The following is a 17,700-nucleotide window of genomic DNA, read 5'->3' on the forward strand; positions in this document are numbered from 1 at the left end:
GCCCGCGTGCCACAACTACTGAGCCCGCGTGCCACAACTACTGAGGCCCGCACACCTAGAGCCCGTGCCTCACAACAAGAGAAGCCACCGCAATGAGAAGCCCGCACACCGGAATGAAGAGTAGCCCCCACTCGCCACAACTAGAGAAAACCCAGGCACAGCAACAAAGACCCAACACAGCCAAAAAATAAATAATAAATAAATAAATTTATTTTTAAAAAAGAGAGAGATGGGAGGGGGGAGATGGGGACACCCTGCTTCTGCTCAGGGCTGGGGACCCCTGAAGAAACCCACCGGCAGAGGCAGGGGCTAGGAGGCTGCTCTCTGGATGCTGTGGAGAGAAAGCAGGGCCTCTTGGCTGGTCTCTGCCTCGCTGGAAGCCAAGCTCCTGGGCAGCTTTTGCTCAGAGGGGAAAGGCTCCTCGGGGTTCCTCGGGTTGACAGGCCCAGGACGGGGCCTCCACCCACCCCCCGTGAAGTGAGTGAGGTGAAAGGCTCGAGGGGGCAGCCCTGGGGGCAGCAGACACCAACCAGTGCCCAGCCGGAGCGGAGCCTGAACCAGGGGCCCAGCCGCATGCTGGGCAAGCTGGGAGGACAGTCAGCACGAGGTACCTGCTCTCGGTCCCCGAGGAAGGAGGCTCCCTGCCGATGGGTGTCCCCCCGCCTCCGGCCCTCAAAGGCAAAAGCAAGGAGCCACTGACGGCTCGTCCCCGGCTGCTGACTCACCGCTCAGCCACGGGGAGGTGGTGCTTAAGCTGCCGGCAGCTGGAAGGGGGTAAATCGACTCTCTCTGACAGACCGTCGCCAAGCACCCTGTGCCGGGCTCCACCTTGGAACCAGTGTCTAGCTGACGGCTTAAAACGGCATGACTGAAACACGATTCCCAAAGGTAGCGCCCACCCACCTAAAGCGCACAATTCTATGGCTGTCCGTATATTCAGAGACGGACATGCGAACCCTCAGCACAGTCGATTCTAGGACATGTTCGTTACCTCAAAGCAGAACTCCAGAAGAAGAGAGCCCCAGTAAACCCTCTTTAGCTGTCATTCCCCCTAACCTGCCCCCCTGCCCTCACCCTGCCACAGGCCCCACCGACCTGCCCATTCTGGACATTTCCTGGAAATGGAATCATATAATGCGGAGAATTTTGCATCTGGCTTCTTTCACTCAGAATGATGTCTTCAAAAGCCATCTCTGTTGTAGCAGGTGTCAGAGCTTCATTCCTTTTTATGGCTGAGTAATATTCTACCGTGTGGTCTAGTCAATTCTTGAAGGACACAGGTCACATATGCACGTGGGACAAGATGCAGAAAGTACCTGCGGGTGTGTGGCGACAGATGAACCCCCCCTCCTGCCCCCACACCCCAGCCCCATAGGCACTGACGTGCCAGACGTCCTCTGAGGCTCTTACCTTGGATTTTCAGAACCAGCCTTTATGTCTGTTTCATGATAAAGAAAGAAAGATAAGAACTTCCGAAAGCCACGTGATTAGATGGCGGCAAACACAGATGCTACGGGATGTCTGTCCCATCCCACAGAGCTGGACACCACAGAGGTGCCTCCTAAGGCCGAAAATTTTAAAAATCAACCCAGACGTTGGGGGAACCCAGGAAGGAGCACAGACTGTGACAGATGACTTGAGCCGATCACCCTCCCGACCCACGAGACACAGACCCCTGCCCTCCGAGGCAGGGCCTTTCTCTCCTAAGATTCTAACTCTTATTTTTCAGGTGAGGAAACTGAGGCCCAGGGAGGAGCATGGGGACCAGAACCAGACCCAGCAGCTTCCTCCATCCCCGTGCCAACACCGCTTCTCCTGCACGTTTGCCCAGAGCCTTCGGGGAAGCAGACCGACCCCTCAGCACACAGCACCTCAGAGCAGCTCTTTCTTTCCCACCAAGCGGTGGAGACCATGCCCTGAGGGGGTGGATGCCACCAGGGAAACGTCCAGGTTTACTCTGGCTGCGGACCCGGGAGGAGATGGATGCTCCCAGCACCTAGACCTTGCTGAGTTCCTGAGCTGGCAGACAGGGCAACGGGGGGGGGGTGATCTGGTCTGGTCCCAGGAGGTCAACATCAAGGGGAGGGCGCCACACAGATCAAACAGCCCCTGTGAAGCTGCCGAGGAAGGGCTGGCCCCCATCTCCCATCTGGAGCCGCTCTCGCCATTGTTAAGACAGGTCGGAGACCCACCCATCCCCACGTCCAAGGACCACGGGTGCCTCCTTCCCCCGGAATTCTTTTGTTTGGTGCTGAACAAATAAACTGCAGTTTTCAGGAACTTCCATTTCTCCATCAAAGCCCTCTCTCAGCTGACACTGGAGAAAAGCTACCTTGCTGGCCTTGCTGTCTTTTGGAGCTAGGCCGACTGCAGCCAGTTGTGCAGGGGAGCCGGGCAGGATGGGTGCGCCTGCGGGACCCCTTGCCGCGCCTCCCTGTTCTCCCAGGATGGGGCTGTGACCCTAAGGATGCCAGGTGGCTTGCAGGTGGACATTCTTAAATGTCGACAGTTGAGAATTTATCTCAGTTGGTTTCATTTTTTAAATTATTTTTAAAATGTTTACTTATTTATTTTTGGCCGCGTTGGCTCTTCGTTTCTGCGCGCGGGCTTCCTCTAGTTGCGGCGAGCGGGGGCTGCTCTTCTTTGCGGTGCGCGGGCTTCTCACTGCGGTGGCTTCTCTTGTTGCGGAACGTGGGCTCTAGGCGCGTGGGCTTCAGTAGTTGCAGCACGCAGTAGCTGTGGCTCGCGGGCTCCAGAGCGCAGGCTCAGTAGTTGCGGCTCACGGGCCTAGTTGCCCCGCGGCATGTGGGATCCTCCCGGACCAGGGCTCGAACCCGTGTCCCCTGCATCGGCAGGCGGATTCTTAACCACTGCGCCACCAGGGAAGTCCACATTTCAATTGGTTTTAAAACAAACATTATCGCTAATGAATGTTGTTGCCTGGGACAAGGCTAAAGATGTTTAAAAGGCGGATCACTTTCATAAAAAGTACCAAGTAACTAATAGTACCACAGGTGGGCAGACAGGCAGAAACCTTCAAGATGCTGCCTGAATGGCTGAACGCTGGGAAACGCCATTACGCCGAGGAGGGAGGGCCCGAGAAGAGCAGGCACACCTCGCAGGCGGTGAGCCAACTCGAGACACAGCCGGAATCAGCTCCCGTGACTTGCAGTTCCAGAACTGGACTCAGACCCTCTCTGCAACGCTCTTTCCACCCAACTGGTTCCTTTTTTTGGTTATTTTTTTGGCAAAGTAGTCATTACTCTAAGCAGTGTCGCTTTCCCAATTACGTTGATTTCAAAATACGTCGCTTACCTTGTGCTTTATGTCCGGCAAGACGGCCACCAGCTTCTGCAGCGCCTCGTGGCGGGTCCCCAGCTGCACAGCGCGGCTCGCCGAGCGGTCACGTGACAGGGCAGGGGACAGGGCGACAAGCACACGTCACTCTAAGCCGACCTTGTTTAGAGAGCAGACCTGACTAGGAGAGCTGCACCCCAGCAAGCTTACCTTTAAAAACACGCCTACCACCGCCAAGCCGTCCTCTCCCATCACGGCTTCCGCGTAGCTTGGGTATTTCACAGCGTTCCAGTGAACTAGATGCAGCTGGAACCCCGAAGGAGAGAATTCCCTCCATCACCACGGAGCCGAGAGAGCTGAACCCGCCGCTCCTCCCTCTGTGTGGCGGACACGTGCCCGAGTTATGCTTTTAATGAATCCACGGCTGCAGGCCGGTCCCCCCCAGCCGAAGCTCGCTCAAACCCCAGCAGGCAGGGCCTCGGCATTTCCAGGGGGAGAGAAGGGAGGCCCGCTTTGACTCTGTCAAGCAGAAGCGGGGGGTTGGGTTGTTTGCTACTCCTCAGATAGCCTTGAATGAGGGCTGCCAGATCAGATATAGCACTCTCAGTTAAACCCGGGTTTCAGAGAGACAACGGATCAGTCTGAACGTAAGTACGCCCCCCAAATGGCATTTTTCTACGTCTGTCACCCTCCTCTGAACTTCACCTGTGTCCTTTCTTCACACACCCTCCGACGGTCTCTTCCCAAGTCCCAAGTCAGCATCCCTACCGACCGGACGACGAGGAGTTAAATCAGCGGGGAAACAGGCTGGGGGAACGGGCTTCCCTGGGCCCTGGTGAGGAAGAGGCAGAACCAGGACCCCTGGGTTCTGGGTGAGGGCACGTGGGCCGATGCTGCGTTTGGCTCAGAACCAGGAAGGGGCCTGGGTGTCGGTCCGCATTTCCTGCTCCAGCATGCGTGGTGCTGGAGGCCTTTCTGAACGGTGACCCAGGCCCTGAGCCCACAAGGACTTGGCCCAGAGAGTCCTCCAGCCTCTCGCGGTCAGCAAGACCCACGCCCACGCGGCTGCTGGACTCCAGGGCCCGGGCGGCGCTGCCAGGGGTGCAGGGTCCACGTGGCTCCAGGTGGCAGCTCGCTGCCAACAAGTCCCAGCGTTCCTGGACACGCACACCAGGGACCGTGAGCGTGGCGTGGCCTCCCCCCTGCCCTCCCGTAGCTCACCTCAACCCCTGACCCACGTCACGCGTGGTCTTCCAGAAACAGGGACCGCTGGGCCTGTGGGGCCGGCCTGGCCTCCCAAACCCCACAGGAAAAGGCCCGCTCCAACACGGGCCGGACGCACAGCCGGGACGGCCCGGCAGCCGCCCGCCCCCCTGGCTCACGGACAGCCCCTGGTGGGTCCCAAGCTGCACTCCCGCTCCTAAACGAGGGAACTGCAACAGACTCCTCTACTGAAAGAGCTGCTCGCCAGAAACCGAGGTACAGGCGCACAGTTACTAAGAGGAATGAGGTTTACTGAAAGCAAGTGTGTTGCAAGCCGCTGTTCCTTCATTTTTGTCATATTTGTAAAAACGTGTGTAATTATAACAACCAATGGACCTCCCTAATTATCAACTGTCCCCAGAGGCCACCTCTGGCTGTGTGATCGCAGTGATTTTCACTTTCTGGTTTGACTGGACTCTCGGTCTGTTTTAACGATAGTATCACTTCCGTAACAATGGTGACAAGAACAGCCCAGAACTTGAAATACCTCTCAAATCCAGGTGGCTGGTGGGTGGACAGAGGAGCAACAGAGTGGATCTGGCACATGTCAGCCACAGGACCTGGGTGGCACCCTCACGGGTTCTCACCATACAGTTCTTTCATTCTTTTGGGAAGTTGGAAACATTTCATAGTAAAATATTGGGGGACACCAGTAAGGCACTACTTACTACTCCAAAACCACCAAAATCCGATTCCTGACCTTTATCTCTACTCCTTTTCTTTATTGGCTCCCATTTTGCAATGTTGCAAATATCACTTTGTTTTAAGAAGATAATTTCTACTGTAAAGATTTTCCATTCTCAGTATAAGATCTGGAATGCCTCGAAGGACAGGAAGCTTCTCGCCTCTCATCGACCAGCAGCAAGTGTTGCCTGAGCGAGAGCTAAGAGCACAGACTCTGCTCCTAAATCCCAGCTGTCTGACTTCGGCAAGTTACAATACCACTCAGAACCTGTCTCGTCTCCTGTTCACTGAAAGTGCGAACAGTACCCTCCCCTTAGCACAGTCGTGAGGTTGAATGCGTGGGGTGGCCAACGGTTCTGGTTTGAGCCCTAAGAGTCCCGTGTCCCAGGAAATCCATTCTGAGCAGCCAGGATGCTTGATCACCCGGCATCGACCCTGGCACACGGGAAGTCCCCACATATTAGCTGCTACGAACCTCCGCCGGGTACACGTGATCGTCCACCGTGTGCTCTGAGCCCCACTCGTTCACCGCTCCCCAGTGGAAGTGGAACTGCTTTAGTCTGTAGTGGTTTTCCAAGGGGCCACCACTAATTCCTGGAAGGTGAAGCAGTGGAAATGGTGTGTTAGTCTAGTTGCTAGACTGTGGGGCTGCTGTGACATTGACTGCATCGAGGTTACTCGATTTTGCTCTCAAGAGACTGATGTTCTGCTGAAACCACAAACTGAAACGTGGGACCTTGTCTGCCCTGTCACCTGACCCCATCACCTGGTCCCGGCGGGCCCCCAGCAGCTCACAGGAAACACCTGAGTGACGCACATGCCAGTGCTGCCGCCTGGTGGCAGTAGGGGCCTCGGCCAATTGCAGGCAGCGAGAAGGCAAAGAAAAACCATTTCGGAGATGCGTGCCATGCCAGTCCTATAAGATTTCCACTTTCCTTTAACTAAAAAAAAAAAAAAAAAAAGAGAAAGAAATAAAAGAAAAAAGAGATGTCTTTCGAATGAAAGAAGAGCAGATAAAATTCTATCACCAAATAATTTCATAAGTTAATAGGTAATGAGCAAGATGTTTAAATAAACGAATTCTGAGATATAAGGTACTACATTTTGGGGACTTCCCTGGTGGCGCGGTGGTTAAGACTTCGCGCTCCCAATGCAGGGGGCCCGGGTTCAATCCCTGGTCAGGGAACTAGATCCCACATGCGTGCCGCAACTAAGAGTTCACATGCCACAACCAAGGAGCCCGTGTGCTGCAACTAAGGAGCCCGCCTGCTGCAGAAAAGACCTGGTGCAACCAAAGTAAAAAAAATATACAAATATTTAAAAAAAAATAAGGTGTAACGTTTTCCACCAGGGCTGATCTCCAGGCAGCCCCTGCTCGGTCTAGCCTCGCTATATGACCGCTTTCTAAGTCACCCCGAATTCCTGGTGAGGCATCCCCAAGAGCTGTCAGCGTGAGGCACACCGGCCCATCATCCCTGAGCATCTGTCATGGCGGCACCTGCTCTGAACTGTGGGATCATGGGCGCTGCCCCAAGAGGTCCAGGGCCACGGCTGGGAGCCTGCATCTGAATGAGCTCCCCGGGGGCCCTGATGCACAGGGTTTAGCCGGTCTTCAGCTGCACTTTGCTAACAGATTTCCACCACCAAGTGCTACAAACGTAATGGTAACGGACACCCGCTTGTATCTGAGGTGAGCGCAGCGTGACACTGGGATCCTCGGACGGGTCTGGAGGACACTGGCACAGCGATGGCGTGAGTTCCCGGGGTGGGGGGAGGGGTGGGCCTTGCTTGCGTCAGCTCCTCCACGCGGCAGAAGCAGGGACGACACTTAGTGCCGTGATGGATGCTGCTGAAAGTGTCAAATACGACTGGTGGGGTGCTTCTGCTTTGTTTTTGCCATTGAAGGTACCGGTAGCAGAAAGCACTGAACTATAAACTGGAAAAACAGATTCAGTCCATTATTCTGCCCTCGATCAAGTCACGAAGCTTCTCGCTGTCTGTCTTCACTTGAAAGCGTTGGTCTAGAACGTCGTTACGGGCATCTCGTCATGAGGCTCTACGGCTTTATTCTCCCGAACACCCACAAATTATATCTCACTTTAAAAACATACACAGAAGTATCTCATCCCCCCGCAAGTATAAAAAAACAGCGTAAATCACGAAGCCTGAGTCCCCGGGTGTGGAGGAGCTGTTCTGCAGGGAAGAAGCTGAGGTGGATAGAAAACCTCCCTGTTGGGTTCAAATTACGAGACTTTACTGGATTTTCTGTGGCTGAAAATACAAGGGGGTGATTGCTTTCCTTTCAGGGGTGAGGACACATGAGCCTACCGACCTCTGTAGTTTTGTGCTGTTTTTTAATTTTCTAAGAGAGGTTAAAGAGGTTGTCAGTAATCCCGGGCACGGGAGCTAGGATGCGAAGCCAGGTCTGACGCCCAAACCCGTGCCTCGAGTACAAAACGTCATCTGAGGAAATTACAAAAGCTTGAAACACCAGCAGTGCGATCTTCGTGCCACTTCTGTCTGGCACTTTGTATCATGGCGGAAGGGGAGCTGGGAGGCCTGGCCAGCAGACACCTGGAACCGCCAACACGCGCTGACCAGTGCGTCTGCTGTGTGACCTCGCGCAAGTGGGTCAGCCTCTCAGAGCCTCAGCTGTCCCCCCTGTGAGATAAGCAGTGGGGCAGGACGGCCTCATCAAGTGCAGTCAGACGGTGATGACAACGACGGCGGCGACCACACGCCATGTATCTTTCCAGGGACTCGGCTCCTTCGTGTCATGACAGAGAAAGGATGCCTAGCTAGGGGGTCCTGGGGGGTCCCTCCCAGCTCAAGCATCTGAGGACTCTGATGTGTAGACACCACATAAGGTCTCCAGAAAGAGCGACACCAACCGCACGAGGCGAAAACCCACCACCGGCCGGGTGTCGGGCAGACCCCGCCAAAAATAACCTCGCAGAGAAACCACTCCCAACGTGGCCGCCGACAGAGAGCAGGGAAGGGGAGGGGGCCAGGCACGAGCATCGCCCCCGCCTCCGGCAGGTGAAGATTTTCCCAGGGTCACCCTCAGGGCAGGCCTGGAGCCCGGGGACCAGGGCCCCACGCTCTCCCCGCATCCAGCTGCCCCCAGAATTCTCCAAGAAGCGGCCTCTCGCAGGGGGACTCCCTCCTGTCTGCTTCCCAAAGAGGGCTGCCCGCTTAAGGAAGAGAACGTGGACGGAGGTCAGCTTTGGAATCGGGCCTGCAGGGAGGAATGTTCCTCTCGGTGGGGCCTCTCCTTCCGACCGCAGGCTGACACCTGGTCGTCTGTAAGCGGGCAGGGGCCACCCCGAGCTGGGACCAGGCAAACTCACAGCAAACCCCGCGGGCTGCTGCCCCTCGCCGGCTCTGTGACCTGCAGATGCAGATAAGGAGGAAAGCACAGCACGAGCATCTCAGGAGGGAAGCGGAGAGGGAGGGGAGGCATGGCCAGAGGAGCCCTGGTGCCACGGGCGGGGCTGCAGTGGCGCCCCGCGGCCGGTCGGCGGCGGACCCGGAACCCGGCACTGTGATGCCCTCAGCCTCCCTCCTTCAAACGCACTGCAGGAGAGAAACAGCATCAACTGGACAGGAGCTGCTTGAGTACAAGCTCGGGTGTCAGACTTGTACACCTCGAGCATCTTTCAAGCCAGGGACAGAAGACTCTCTGGAACGACGTCTCTAAAATTAGACGGATGGGCAAAGACAGCCACTAGCCGAGTGCCAGTGTCTCTGCTGAAAAACCGGAGAACGGTGCCCCGTTTCTGCAGGCGGTCGGGGGTGCGCTCTGGGTCGGTGCTGGCGCCACTGCCTCCGAACGCGGCGATCTCGGGCCGGTTACCAAACTGTTCCCAGCCTCAGTTTCCCCGCCTGTAAAATGGGGAGGGTCCTAGCACCCACTCCATGGGACGTTGCCAGGATTAAATGCAAAGTTCTCAGCAGAATGCCTGGTATTCTGGAAGCACCCAAAGGACGAAAGCCGGCAGCCATGGCACATCTCTGCGGTGGGACGAGTACAGGGTCTCATCCGTTCTCACGGGTCAGCATCTCCTGCGTCCCGGGCCCTGTGCACCCACATCTGTCGGCGCCCGTGATCGCCAGCGCCTGGTGGACAGTCAGCATGAGTGTACTAACTGACAAGCCAGCCTTCACCCGCGTCCGCTACACGCTGGGCATCGTGCCAAGCTGCCTACCTTCCCCGGTGACCGCTCGTCACGCTGACCCTGCAAGCAGCTGCTACTGGCCCAATTGTGAGATGAGGAAACTGAGACTCACGGGGGTCAATCGCTTGCCCCAGGTCCCCCGGCGACTCCACCCCAGGCCTGCTTGGGTCCAGCCCCTCGACTTTCGTGGCAGAGTTCAAGCCAAACGCTCATCTTTTCCTGCCAGGAAAGTTAGGAGCCCAGTTTAAGGCGGCTGCCCTGGATAAAATAATCTCAGTGACTTTTCATAATGACCAGACAGTGTCAGAGTAATTCGCTTCAAGAAAACAGGTGTAGGGCTTCCCTGGTGGTGCAGTGGTTACGAATCCACCTGCCAATACAGGGGACACGGGTTCGAGCCCTGGTCCGGGAAGATCCCACATGCTGTGGAGCAACTAAGCCCATGCACCACAGCTACCGAGCCTGCACTCTAGAGCCCGTGAGCCACAACTACTGAGCCCGCGTGCCACAACTACCGAAGCCTGCGTGCCTAGAGCCCGTGCTCCGCAACAAGAGAAGCCACCGCAATGAGAAGCCCGCGCACCGCAACGAAGAGTAGCCCCTGCTCGCCGCAACTAGAGAAAGCCCACGCACAGCAACGAAGACCCAACGCAGCCAAAAAGAAGAAAAAAAAAAAATTAATTAATTAATTTTTTTTTAAAAAGAAAGAAAGAAAAAGAAAACAGGCGAGCCCAATTTATGACAAGGGGGCCTTTAGCTCACCAGCCCCCGGACTCTGCCGTCCACAGGGCTGTTCACAGACCGGAGGCCATGCACGCACCTGGCAGTCACCGGGAGAACGTGTGTCAAGACATAACTGGGGAAACTGCATCCCTGAGGACAGAGATGCTGGAGGCTGACTCCAAGCCCAGATCCTACTGTCTCTGTTCTCACAACAGCCGCTGATAACAGCCGTCAATTTGTAGTTTGGTGCTTTGACCAGGATAAGCAGGCTGTTGGCAGGCAGCTTAAAATAAGACCAAGAGCAGTTTGACATGTTCTAACTAATCAAAACTGCAAATAACTCGATGGTGCTGAGAAGCAGCCCGTTCTTGGTGCCCCTCCAGGATTTCACCAACGTTCCATCCGACACTCTACGCACAAGGGCAAAGGCTTTCCGTGCGTTCTCTGGATTAGGGAGGTCTTCGTCATTCTCTCCAGGAAAGCGGGAGCCACAGCTGGCGGCCAGCGCACTGGTGGTGCCTGGGGGACACGACCCCACCCGCAGTACCCCAAAATCCAGAAACGAGGGAGGTCAGATCGCTCTCGGGGAGCTAACCTCTGGGACCACCACACGTCGGCTCTGGGTTTGAAGCCAGGCAAACGTGAGCACAGCCCCTGGTTTCAGGCAGCGTGTCCCACACAGTGGTCCTATCTCTCTGGACCTCAGACCTGATGTCTGTAAAACGATAATGATGCCCCCACCCCCATCAGAACGTGGCGAGCATCAGATATAGTAGCGCTTACCAAATGCTCCCTAGCACGGCCCCTGGCACCCAGGAGGGGCTCAACCAGTGGTAGGACCTTCTGCTGTTATGACCGTATTCTGGTTATTATTACATTTTGATCACCATCTCATCATCCAAGCAGAGATCTGCAGTCACCGGGAATAGCCACTATTACTCCCAAGATAGGACCTGCACGTAAAGACTTTGAGGGATAAATGTATCTTAAGAGAGCGTCCTTTAGAAGGGCCTCGGCCAGCCACAAAGCGTAAAAAGGAAAAACCATGCATTCATTCAACAAATATTCATTGAGTTCCTACGATGAGCCACAGCCTCAGCTAAGTGCTGGGCGTGGAGAGGGTGACACGGGGCAGCCCTGCCCCTCCTGGAGCATGGACTTCCCAGGGGCAGGCAGGCAGTGAGTCGTGGACATGTGGACAAGGACGGGGTGCTCTAGGGGGATCTGAGGGGTGCGGGGCATCAGAGAGGGCCTCCCCGAGGAAGTAGGGGTTCAGCTGAGCCGTAAGAGCGAAGGGGAGGGCCGGCTGTAGGCGGGAAGGGACAACAGGCAGAGAGGCCTGGAGGGACAGAGCAGGCCACTGTGATGGACCCGCGAAGGCGCCCAGTGGCGGGAGCGTAAGGTCAGCAGGGAGACGGGTCAGAGGGCAAAGGGGTAGGCGCCGGCAGTGGCCACATAGGCGAGCCTTGGTCAGCAGCCTTTGAATGTTCCAGGCTTTAGACATGGATGTCTGCCTAGAGAGGTGGGGTCTGGGGGCGACACTTGCATCCCGTCCTTGACGTAGTCTATCCTTCGACGCACCTTTCCCCGCATTTCCTAACTTGAGATCTCCTTGCGAGCAGAGACCGTGTCTGGGGAGGTCCTGGGACCTAACGCGCCACCAGGCACAGCGAGTGCTTAGTGCGCGGCTGTGCTGCAGATTTACAATCCTAGCTCCTTGCATGGAGCGGGAACCGCTAATTCCTGGGTGGTTTTGCGGAAGCAGAGGGGAGGGGCACTCCTGGCAATGGACGGAGGGAGAACGGGGTCCCCACGCCGGGTGTGACAGCGGGTAGGGATGCCGCACGGTCCACCTCCCAACCGATGCCGGTCAGTGGGGTGTTTCTTCAGACAGCGGCCCACGACACTGACGAGCCCCCAGGAGTGGTAGGGGTGTGCTGGCAGCAGGCGGGCCTCAGGCTTGCCCCGCAAGACTGGGAGCCCCCTTTCCGAGGCAGAAGAGCTGGTGGTTTAAGGAGATGCAGAGAGGGAGGAGAGGGGGGAGGCTGCCGGGCTAGTCACGAGGACCCCGTGTCCCTAAGGTAGCAGCAATCAAGGCCAGGCCGGGGGAGGGAAGGTGCGATGGGAGTGGGACAGGGGGCCCTGGGAACAAGGAAGGGAACAGGGAAAGATGGGGCGGCGGGGAGAGCAGTGGGGGAGGAGGAAGAGACGGAACGGATGCACCGGCGACCTTGGCCTGGCTGGTGTGTGCGGTGGGGAGGGGCTGACGCGGATTCAGGGGCCGTGGGGGGCGGAGTGTTTTCCTGGGTGGGGATTATCATTTCCACAGTTGGGTGAGGGGAAGCACACTCCCCCCAGCCTCCAAAATCACACCTCTGCCCCCCAAGATACCCACGCCCAGACCCTGAGGGAAGAAACAGCGGATGTACAAGGAATGAAGATGGAAAATATGCGGTTTTAGGAATCAGAATGCCAATGAACGAATTTGCAGTGGAAAATAACTGTCCCAGGAAGCAAGTGTGGACAGAGTGGCCAGTCACTTTCCTGACAGCACAGGACTCCCTCCCGGAATGCATGCCCCCTGCCACCCCCTTGCATTGTCTGGGAGGCACCAGCTCACGCCCCCTGCAGGCCCCCCGCCTGACCCGTGGGGGAAGGGTCCCCTGGGACCTGGGCCCTGCGTGGGATGACGCAGGGTCCTGGGAGACGGCAAAGCAGTTCTGCTGCCACGTTCACGACCCACCTCCCGGCCCCACCTCCAGCCCGCCTTTCCAGCAGGGACCCCTCTTCCGGCGTCTCCCTTTTGGCTTTCGTGCTGGAGTCGGTTTTCTTGGGTGAAGATTCCCCATCCGACGGACGTGAAGTCTGTGAACTTTAAAATCACACTGACCTGCAGTCACGCGTTCACTCCAGCAGCAAAGGCCGCTCGCCGGGCCCTGCTGTGTACGCCCGCTGCCGATTCCGTGAAGCTCAGGCTCAGGACGCTGCCCCGGTGGCGCTGGGCATCCTTATTCGTTGTCATTTAGAGGATGAAAGGCCATCACTGGCCCCCCTTTACAAACGGCTTAAAATCCACTTTGGTGTTGGAAGGAGCCTTAGCAGGCCCGTGACCTCTGTGCCCACGTGGGTCCTTGAGAGTGAGTGACCCTTCGGGAAGGCTGCTCACAGCTCCAGGCTTGGAGTTTCCACTGTTCCTCCTTCGGCCGACGGATGGGGTCACCAACCACAGAGTCCTCCGTAGTCAGAGGAAGCCGGGCCGGGCCTGGCCGGCGCTGTGTTCCCTCCAGTGGGAGGCCTGAGAGGGGCACAGCTGTGCCTTGTTCCGGTCTTATTTGGGAGGAGCCCCAGCAGGTGAAGCTAAGCTATCACGGGTGAAACGCTCACTTCTCCTGGCTCGGAGGTAAGTGCTTCCCTCGGGCCTCTTCTAATCCTCCCTCGGGGTGGGTGTCCGACCTCAGTGGACAGAGGAGGAGACTGAGGGTCAGAGAGGTTAGGGAACGAGCTTATACTACCTGGCTGATAAGCTCTTTCTTCTGCAGAGCTGGGCCCTGACCACCATGCCGTCCTCCCCGCCCCCTGAGCCCTTCGGGAGGAAGATGAGCTGCCCCCAGAGGAGGAGGGTCTAGCAGGGACGGCGGCTCACTCAGTCCATGTGGCTAAGTGGGTGGGAGGGGCAACAGGGGGGCATCTGAGCTCCTGGGACTCAGGCACTACAGTGCCAGCAAGACATGGACTCCCGGCTTCTTTTCTTTTCTGTGGATGGCGGGGAGGGAGTGGGATTTGGAAACAGCCCCGATTTGAATGTTGGACGCGGATGTCCTCTTCCCAGGTATGGGCATGGTAACCCGTCTCTTGGAGTTGCTGTGAGAATGAAATGCCTTCAGAAGTGTACCCTGATTTGCACATGGATGTGTCGTGTAACGGTCACTCAAAAGCACCTGGCAGCAGTAACGACATCCCCGCTAGTGGTAACCTAGGACCTGGTTCAGGGAACACAGGCGTCTCCTCAAGGAGCGGCAGGATCTATCTGTGGCCTTTGCTCCTTGACCTTCCACCCCACTTTCTGCACCTACACTGCCCGTCGGGTGGAAACGGCATTGTCACTCCTTAGGAAAAGGATCGCTCGGGTGCTGGGACAAGGGGGCCTCGCCGGTGACGGGCTTGCGGGGTGTGACCACGGGGTCTGTCTGGAGCCGGCGCTATGTTCCTTCTTGCTTCCCTCCCCTCTGCCAGCCCTTCCTTCCCTGGCCTTCAGTCTCACATGCCTTGCAAAGAGCCGCTGCCTTCACCTCTGTTACTCATCGTCGCTGTCGCTGACCGGCCTTGCTCTCTGAGCTCTCCTACCCCTCACCCGCTGGAACCCCAGCGTCCTCAGCCCCCGGATCTGGTCCGCTCAGCATTCCTGCGCTCACCTGTTGGTGTGACCTGACCAAAGTGATCACATACTGTGCAAAGTTACTTCTGCACCGTGCACCTTCTCCACTCACTTCCCTTCCTGCCGCCGAGGCGTTCCGTTTCTGTCAATGAATCTTTTTATTTTTTGCGGTACGCGGGCCTCTCACTGCCGCGGCCTCTCCCGTTGCGGAGCACAGGCTCCGGACGCGCAGGCGCAGCGGCCACGGCTCACGGGCCCAGCCGCTCCGCGGCACGTGGGATCCTCCCGGACCGGGGCGCGAACCCGCGTGCCCCGCATCGGCAGGCGGACTCTCAACCGCCGCGCCGCCAGGGAAGCCCTGTCAATGAGTTTTTTAAAAAAACATTATGGGAGTGTCTCACGATTCTCATTTTCTTACTGCAAAATTTTTTCTTAGTTCTTCCCATCTTTCAGCTGCATTTTCCATTTCCTTTGCTCCCGGCACCTTCCAATTTCCATTGGAGGTGAACAAAGAAGACAGAGAATCTGAACAGAGGTGGCTAGAGGCTGGAGATGGGCGTGGGTGGGTGGAGCATGTGAAACGGAGCAGGAGAGGAGGAAAGAGGAGACTGGGCTTTGGGGAAAATGACAAGAAAAGTAAAACCAGATGGGCCTGTGTGGACGTGAGCCCCAGGGGGATTTTCCAAATAATTTATATGGCCAGGGAGAGACACCCAGAGAATTCGGCGGGTCTGTGGCAGGGCGGGGAGGGGCCCTTGGGACCCGATTGAGAACGTGCTGCAGGAGCGAAAAAGCGGGGGTCAGGACCTGTCAACACAGAGGCCTGGCTGCAACGGGGCGCAAAGGCCTTGAATTTGAAAACGACGGGGATGGGGGGATGCCGGGGTCAGCTCAGGTTCAACCGGCAGGTGGGAGCTCCCAGGAGGGCACGGAGAGCGTGCCTCTCTTCTGGGGACCGTCCCCCTGGGGTCCTCCCCTCTCGGTCCCCTCCTGCTCCAGGCGGCCTCACCCCACACGAGTGACCGAAGCTGGCCGACGACCGTCAGCCTGGGGCCAATGCGGCGATCGCGGGGACAGAGGCGCCGCCCTTAGCGCAGCCCTACAGGGAAGCGGGCCCGCGCTGCAGCCCGCCGTGGTTGCCCCATTTGGGAAGAAGCCCGCGCCTGGAACAGGTCCCCCCAGAAGGAGGCTGAGCCGCAAGACGGAAGATTCTGACCCAGCTGTGCCTGGACGTGTCAGTACTCGGTTGACGCAGTGACGCGACGCGGGCTTTAGAATCAGCAGGAGTTGGGCCGGAACCGGACGCCCCCTGCCCCCCCCCCCCCCCCCCCCCCCCCTCCTCCCGGACCCGCACGCCCCCTGCCCCGCCCCCCCCCGCCCCCGTCACTCCCCCCGCCCCCCCCCGCAGCCTCCGTTCCTCCTTACATAGAATGAGGATGGGGACTTCTGCCTTCCAATGCAGGGGACGCGGGTTCAATCCCTGCTCAGGGAACTGAGATCCCACATGCCTTGGGGCAACCAAGCCCACTCGCCTCAACGACTGAGCCCGAGTGCCTCAACTGGAGAGCCTGTGTGCCGCAGACTACGGAGCCCACGTGCCCTGGAGCCTGCGCACCTCAACTAGAGAAGAGAAAACCCACACGTCACCACCAGAGAGGAGCCCACGCGCCGCAACGGAAGATCCCGCGTGCCACACCTAGGACCCGACGCGGCCAAAAATGAATTAAATAAATAAATAGTAAAATACACCTTTAAAAAAAAAAGAGAAGAATGAGGATATGCTCATACCCTCCATAGAGGCATCCCGTCCGTGCCGTGCTGTTGTTCATCCAACCGGGGCTCTTTTGAAAGGGGGTGTTTGCACGTCTGTCTGTGCAGCATACCTTCCCCCTTCTAGAAACAGCGCCACAATTTCCCCTGGACCAACACGTCCCTGGGCGTGTGATCTTGGTGAGGATCTTGGTCAGGGTGCTGGGTGTTCCGCCGACGAGGGGCAGGGTGACTCCAAGCTCAGCCACCAGTCCTCTTCCCCTGGGACTCCGAATTAGTTCCTCAAACGTATCTTACACACATACAAAAGTCCAAAGTAACCTTCGAAGCTTTCCACATTGTTTGACTTAAAGGAAAACGAACTTGTTATAGAGATAGTGTAACCAAGAAGGACCCTGTGGGGCCTTCCCGGGCCAGACCCCTCCCCTAGAGCCTCTGCTATACCTCCTCTCTGAAGTACCAAATAATAGTATCTCATGCATATTTCCTGAGTTTTTCAGATGCTAAAAACCACCGCTAAATGAGGAAGAAATTAACTAATTGATGATCCTGAGCACATAGCCCCGAGACCTCCCAGAGCCATCAACCAATCAGAAGATTGTGCACAAGCTGATCACCTCCCCTGGGACGCCCCTCCCTTACCTGACCTTTAAACAAGCTGTGCTGAAACTCTTCAGGGAGTTTGGGGTTTTTTGAGGGGCACGAGCCACCTGTGTCCTTGCCTGGCCCCGCAGTAAACCTTTCTCTGCTCCAAACTCCGACGTTTCGGTGCTGTTTGGCCTCACTGTCCGTGGGGCACAGGAACTTGCATTCGGTAACAATGTCCGTAAGACCCATGACTCTACACATAAAAATTATATAGGAAGAGTATAGATTCGATAGGAACTCATCTACATCCAAATCTGTTTTTCTCAAAATGACTAGTATATTCACACAACTATCAGCCAAGCAATTAAAAGTTCAGGAACTATTATTCCTTATTCAATCTTTTAAAGTTGCTGCGTAAAATTTAAAAAAAATTAATACAAACCGTATTAAACCTGAAAGGACAATTTTAGTTGCTCCTTGGGAATTGGGGCTTGGAACAGACCAACAGAGGCAGAAAAAAAGTTGGCACGCTAAGTAAATAAATGCATAAACCTCGGCTCCCCAGATCCCTGAGCTGGCCTGGTCCCTGTGCTTTTAAAGATGTGGTTAGGGGCTTCCCTGGTGGCGCAGTGGTAAAGAGTCCACCTTACAATGCAGGGGACGAGGGTTTGATCCTCGGTCAGGGAACTAACATCCCACATGTTGAGGGGCAACTAAGCCCACGCGCCACAACCACTGAGCTCACGACCCTCAGCTACAGCCCACGTGCTGCAAACCACAGAGCCCAAACGCCCGGGAGCCTGCGCGCCACAACTACAGAGG

The 17,700-nt window shown here is 56.8% G+C and overlaps 1 protein-coding gene across 1 annotated transcript in view; it reads right to left on the reverse strand.

Annotated features, from left to right (window-relative positions):
- CA5A (carbonic anhydrase 5A) overlaps positions 1 to 17,700 on the reverse strand; it is a 28,057-nt gene that overhangs the window by 6,387 nt on the left and 3,970 nt on the right. The window contains exons 3-5 of the mRNA XM_007111285.2: positions 5,720 to 5,838; positions 3,508 to 3,603; positions 3,316 to 3,378 (exon numbers count right to left, since the gene is read on the reverse strand). Coding sequence (XP_007111347.2) covers positions 3,316 to 3,378; positions 3,508 to 3,603; positions 5,720 to 5,838 — 278 coding nt within the window. The remainder of the gene's footprint in view (positions 1 to 3,315; positions 3,379 to 3,507; positions 3,604 to 5,719; positions 5,839 to 17,700) is intronic.

Source organism: Physeter macrocephalus, chromosome 17 (genome assembly GCF_002837175.3).
Source record: "Physeter macrocephalus isolate SW-GA chromosome 17, ASM283717v5, whole genome shotgun sequence".
NCBI classification, from domain to species: Eukaryota; Metazoa; Chordata; class Mammalia; order Artiodactyla; family Physeteridae; genus Physeter; species Physeter macrocephalus.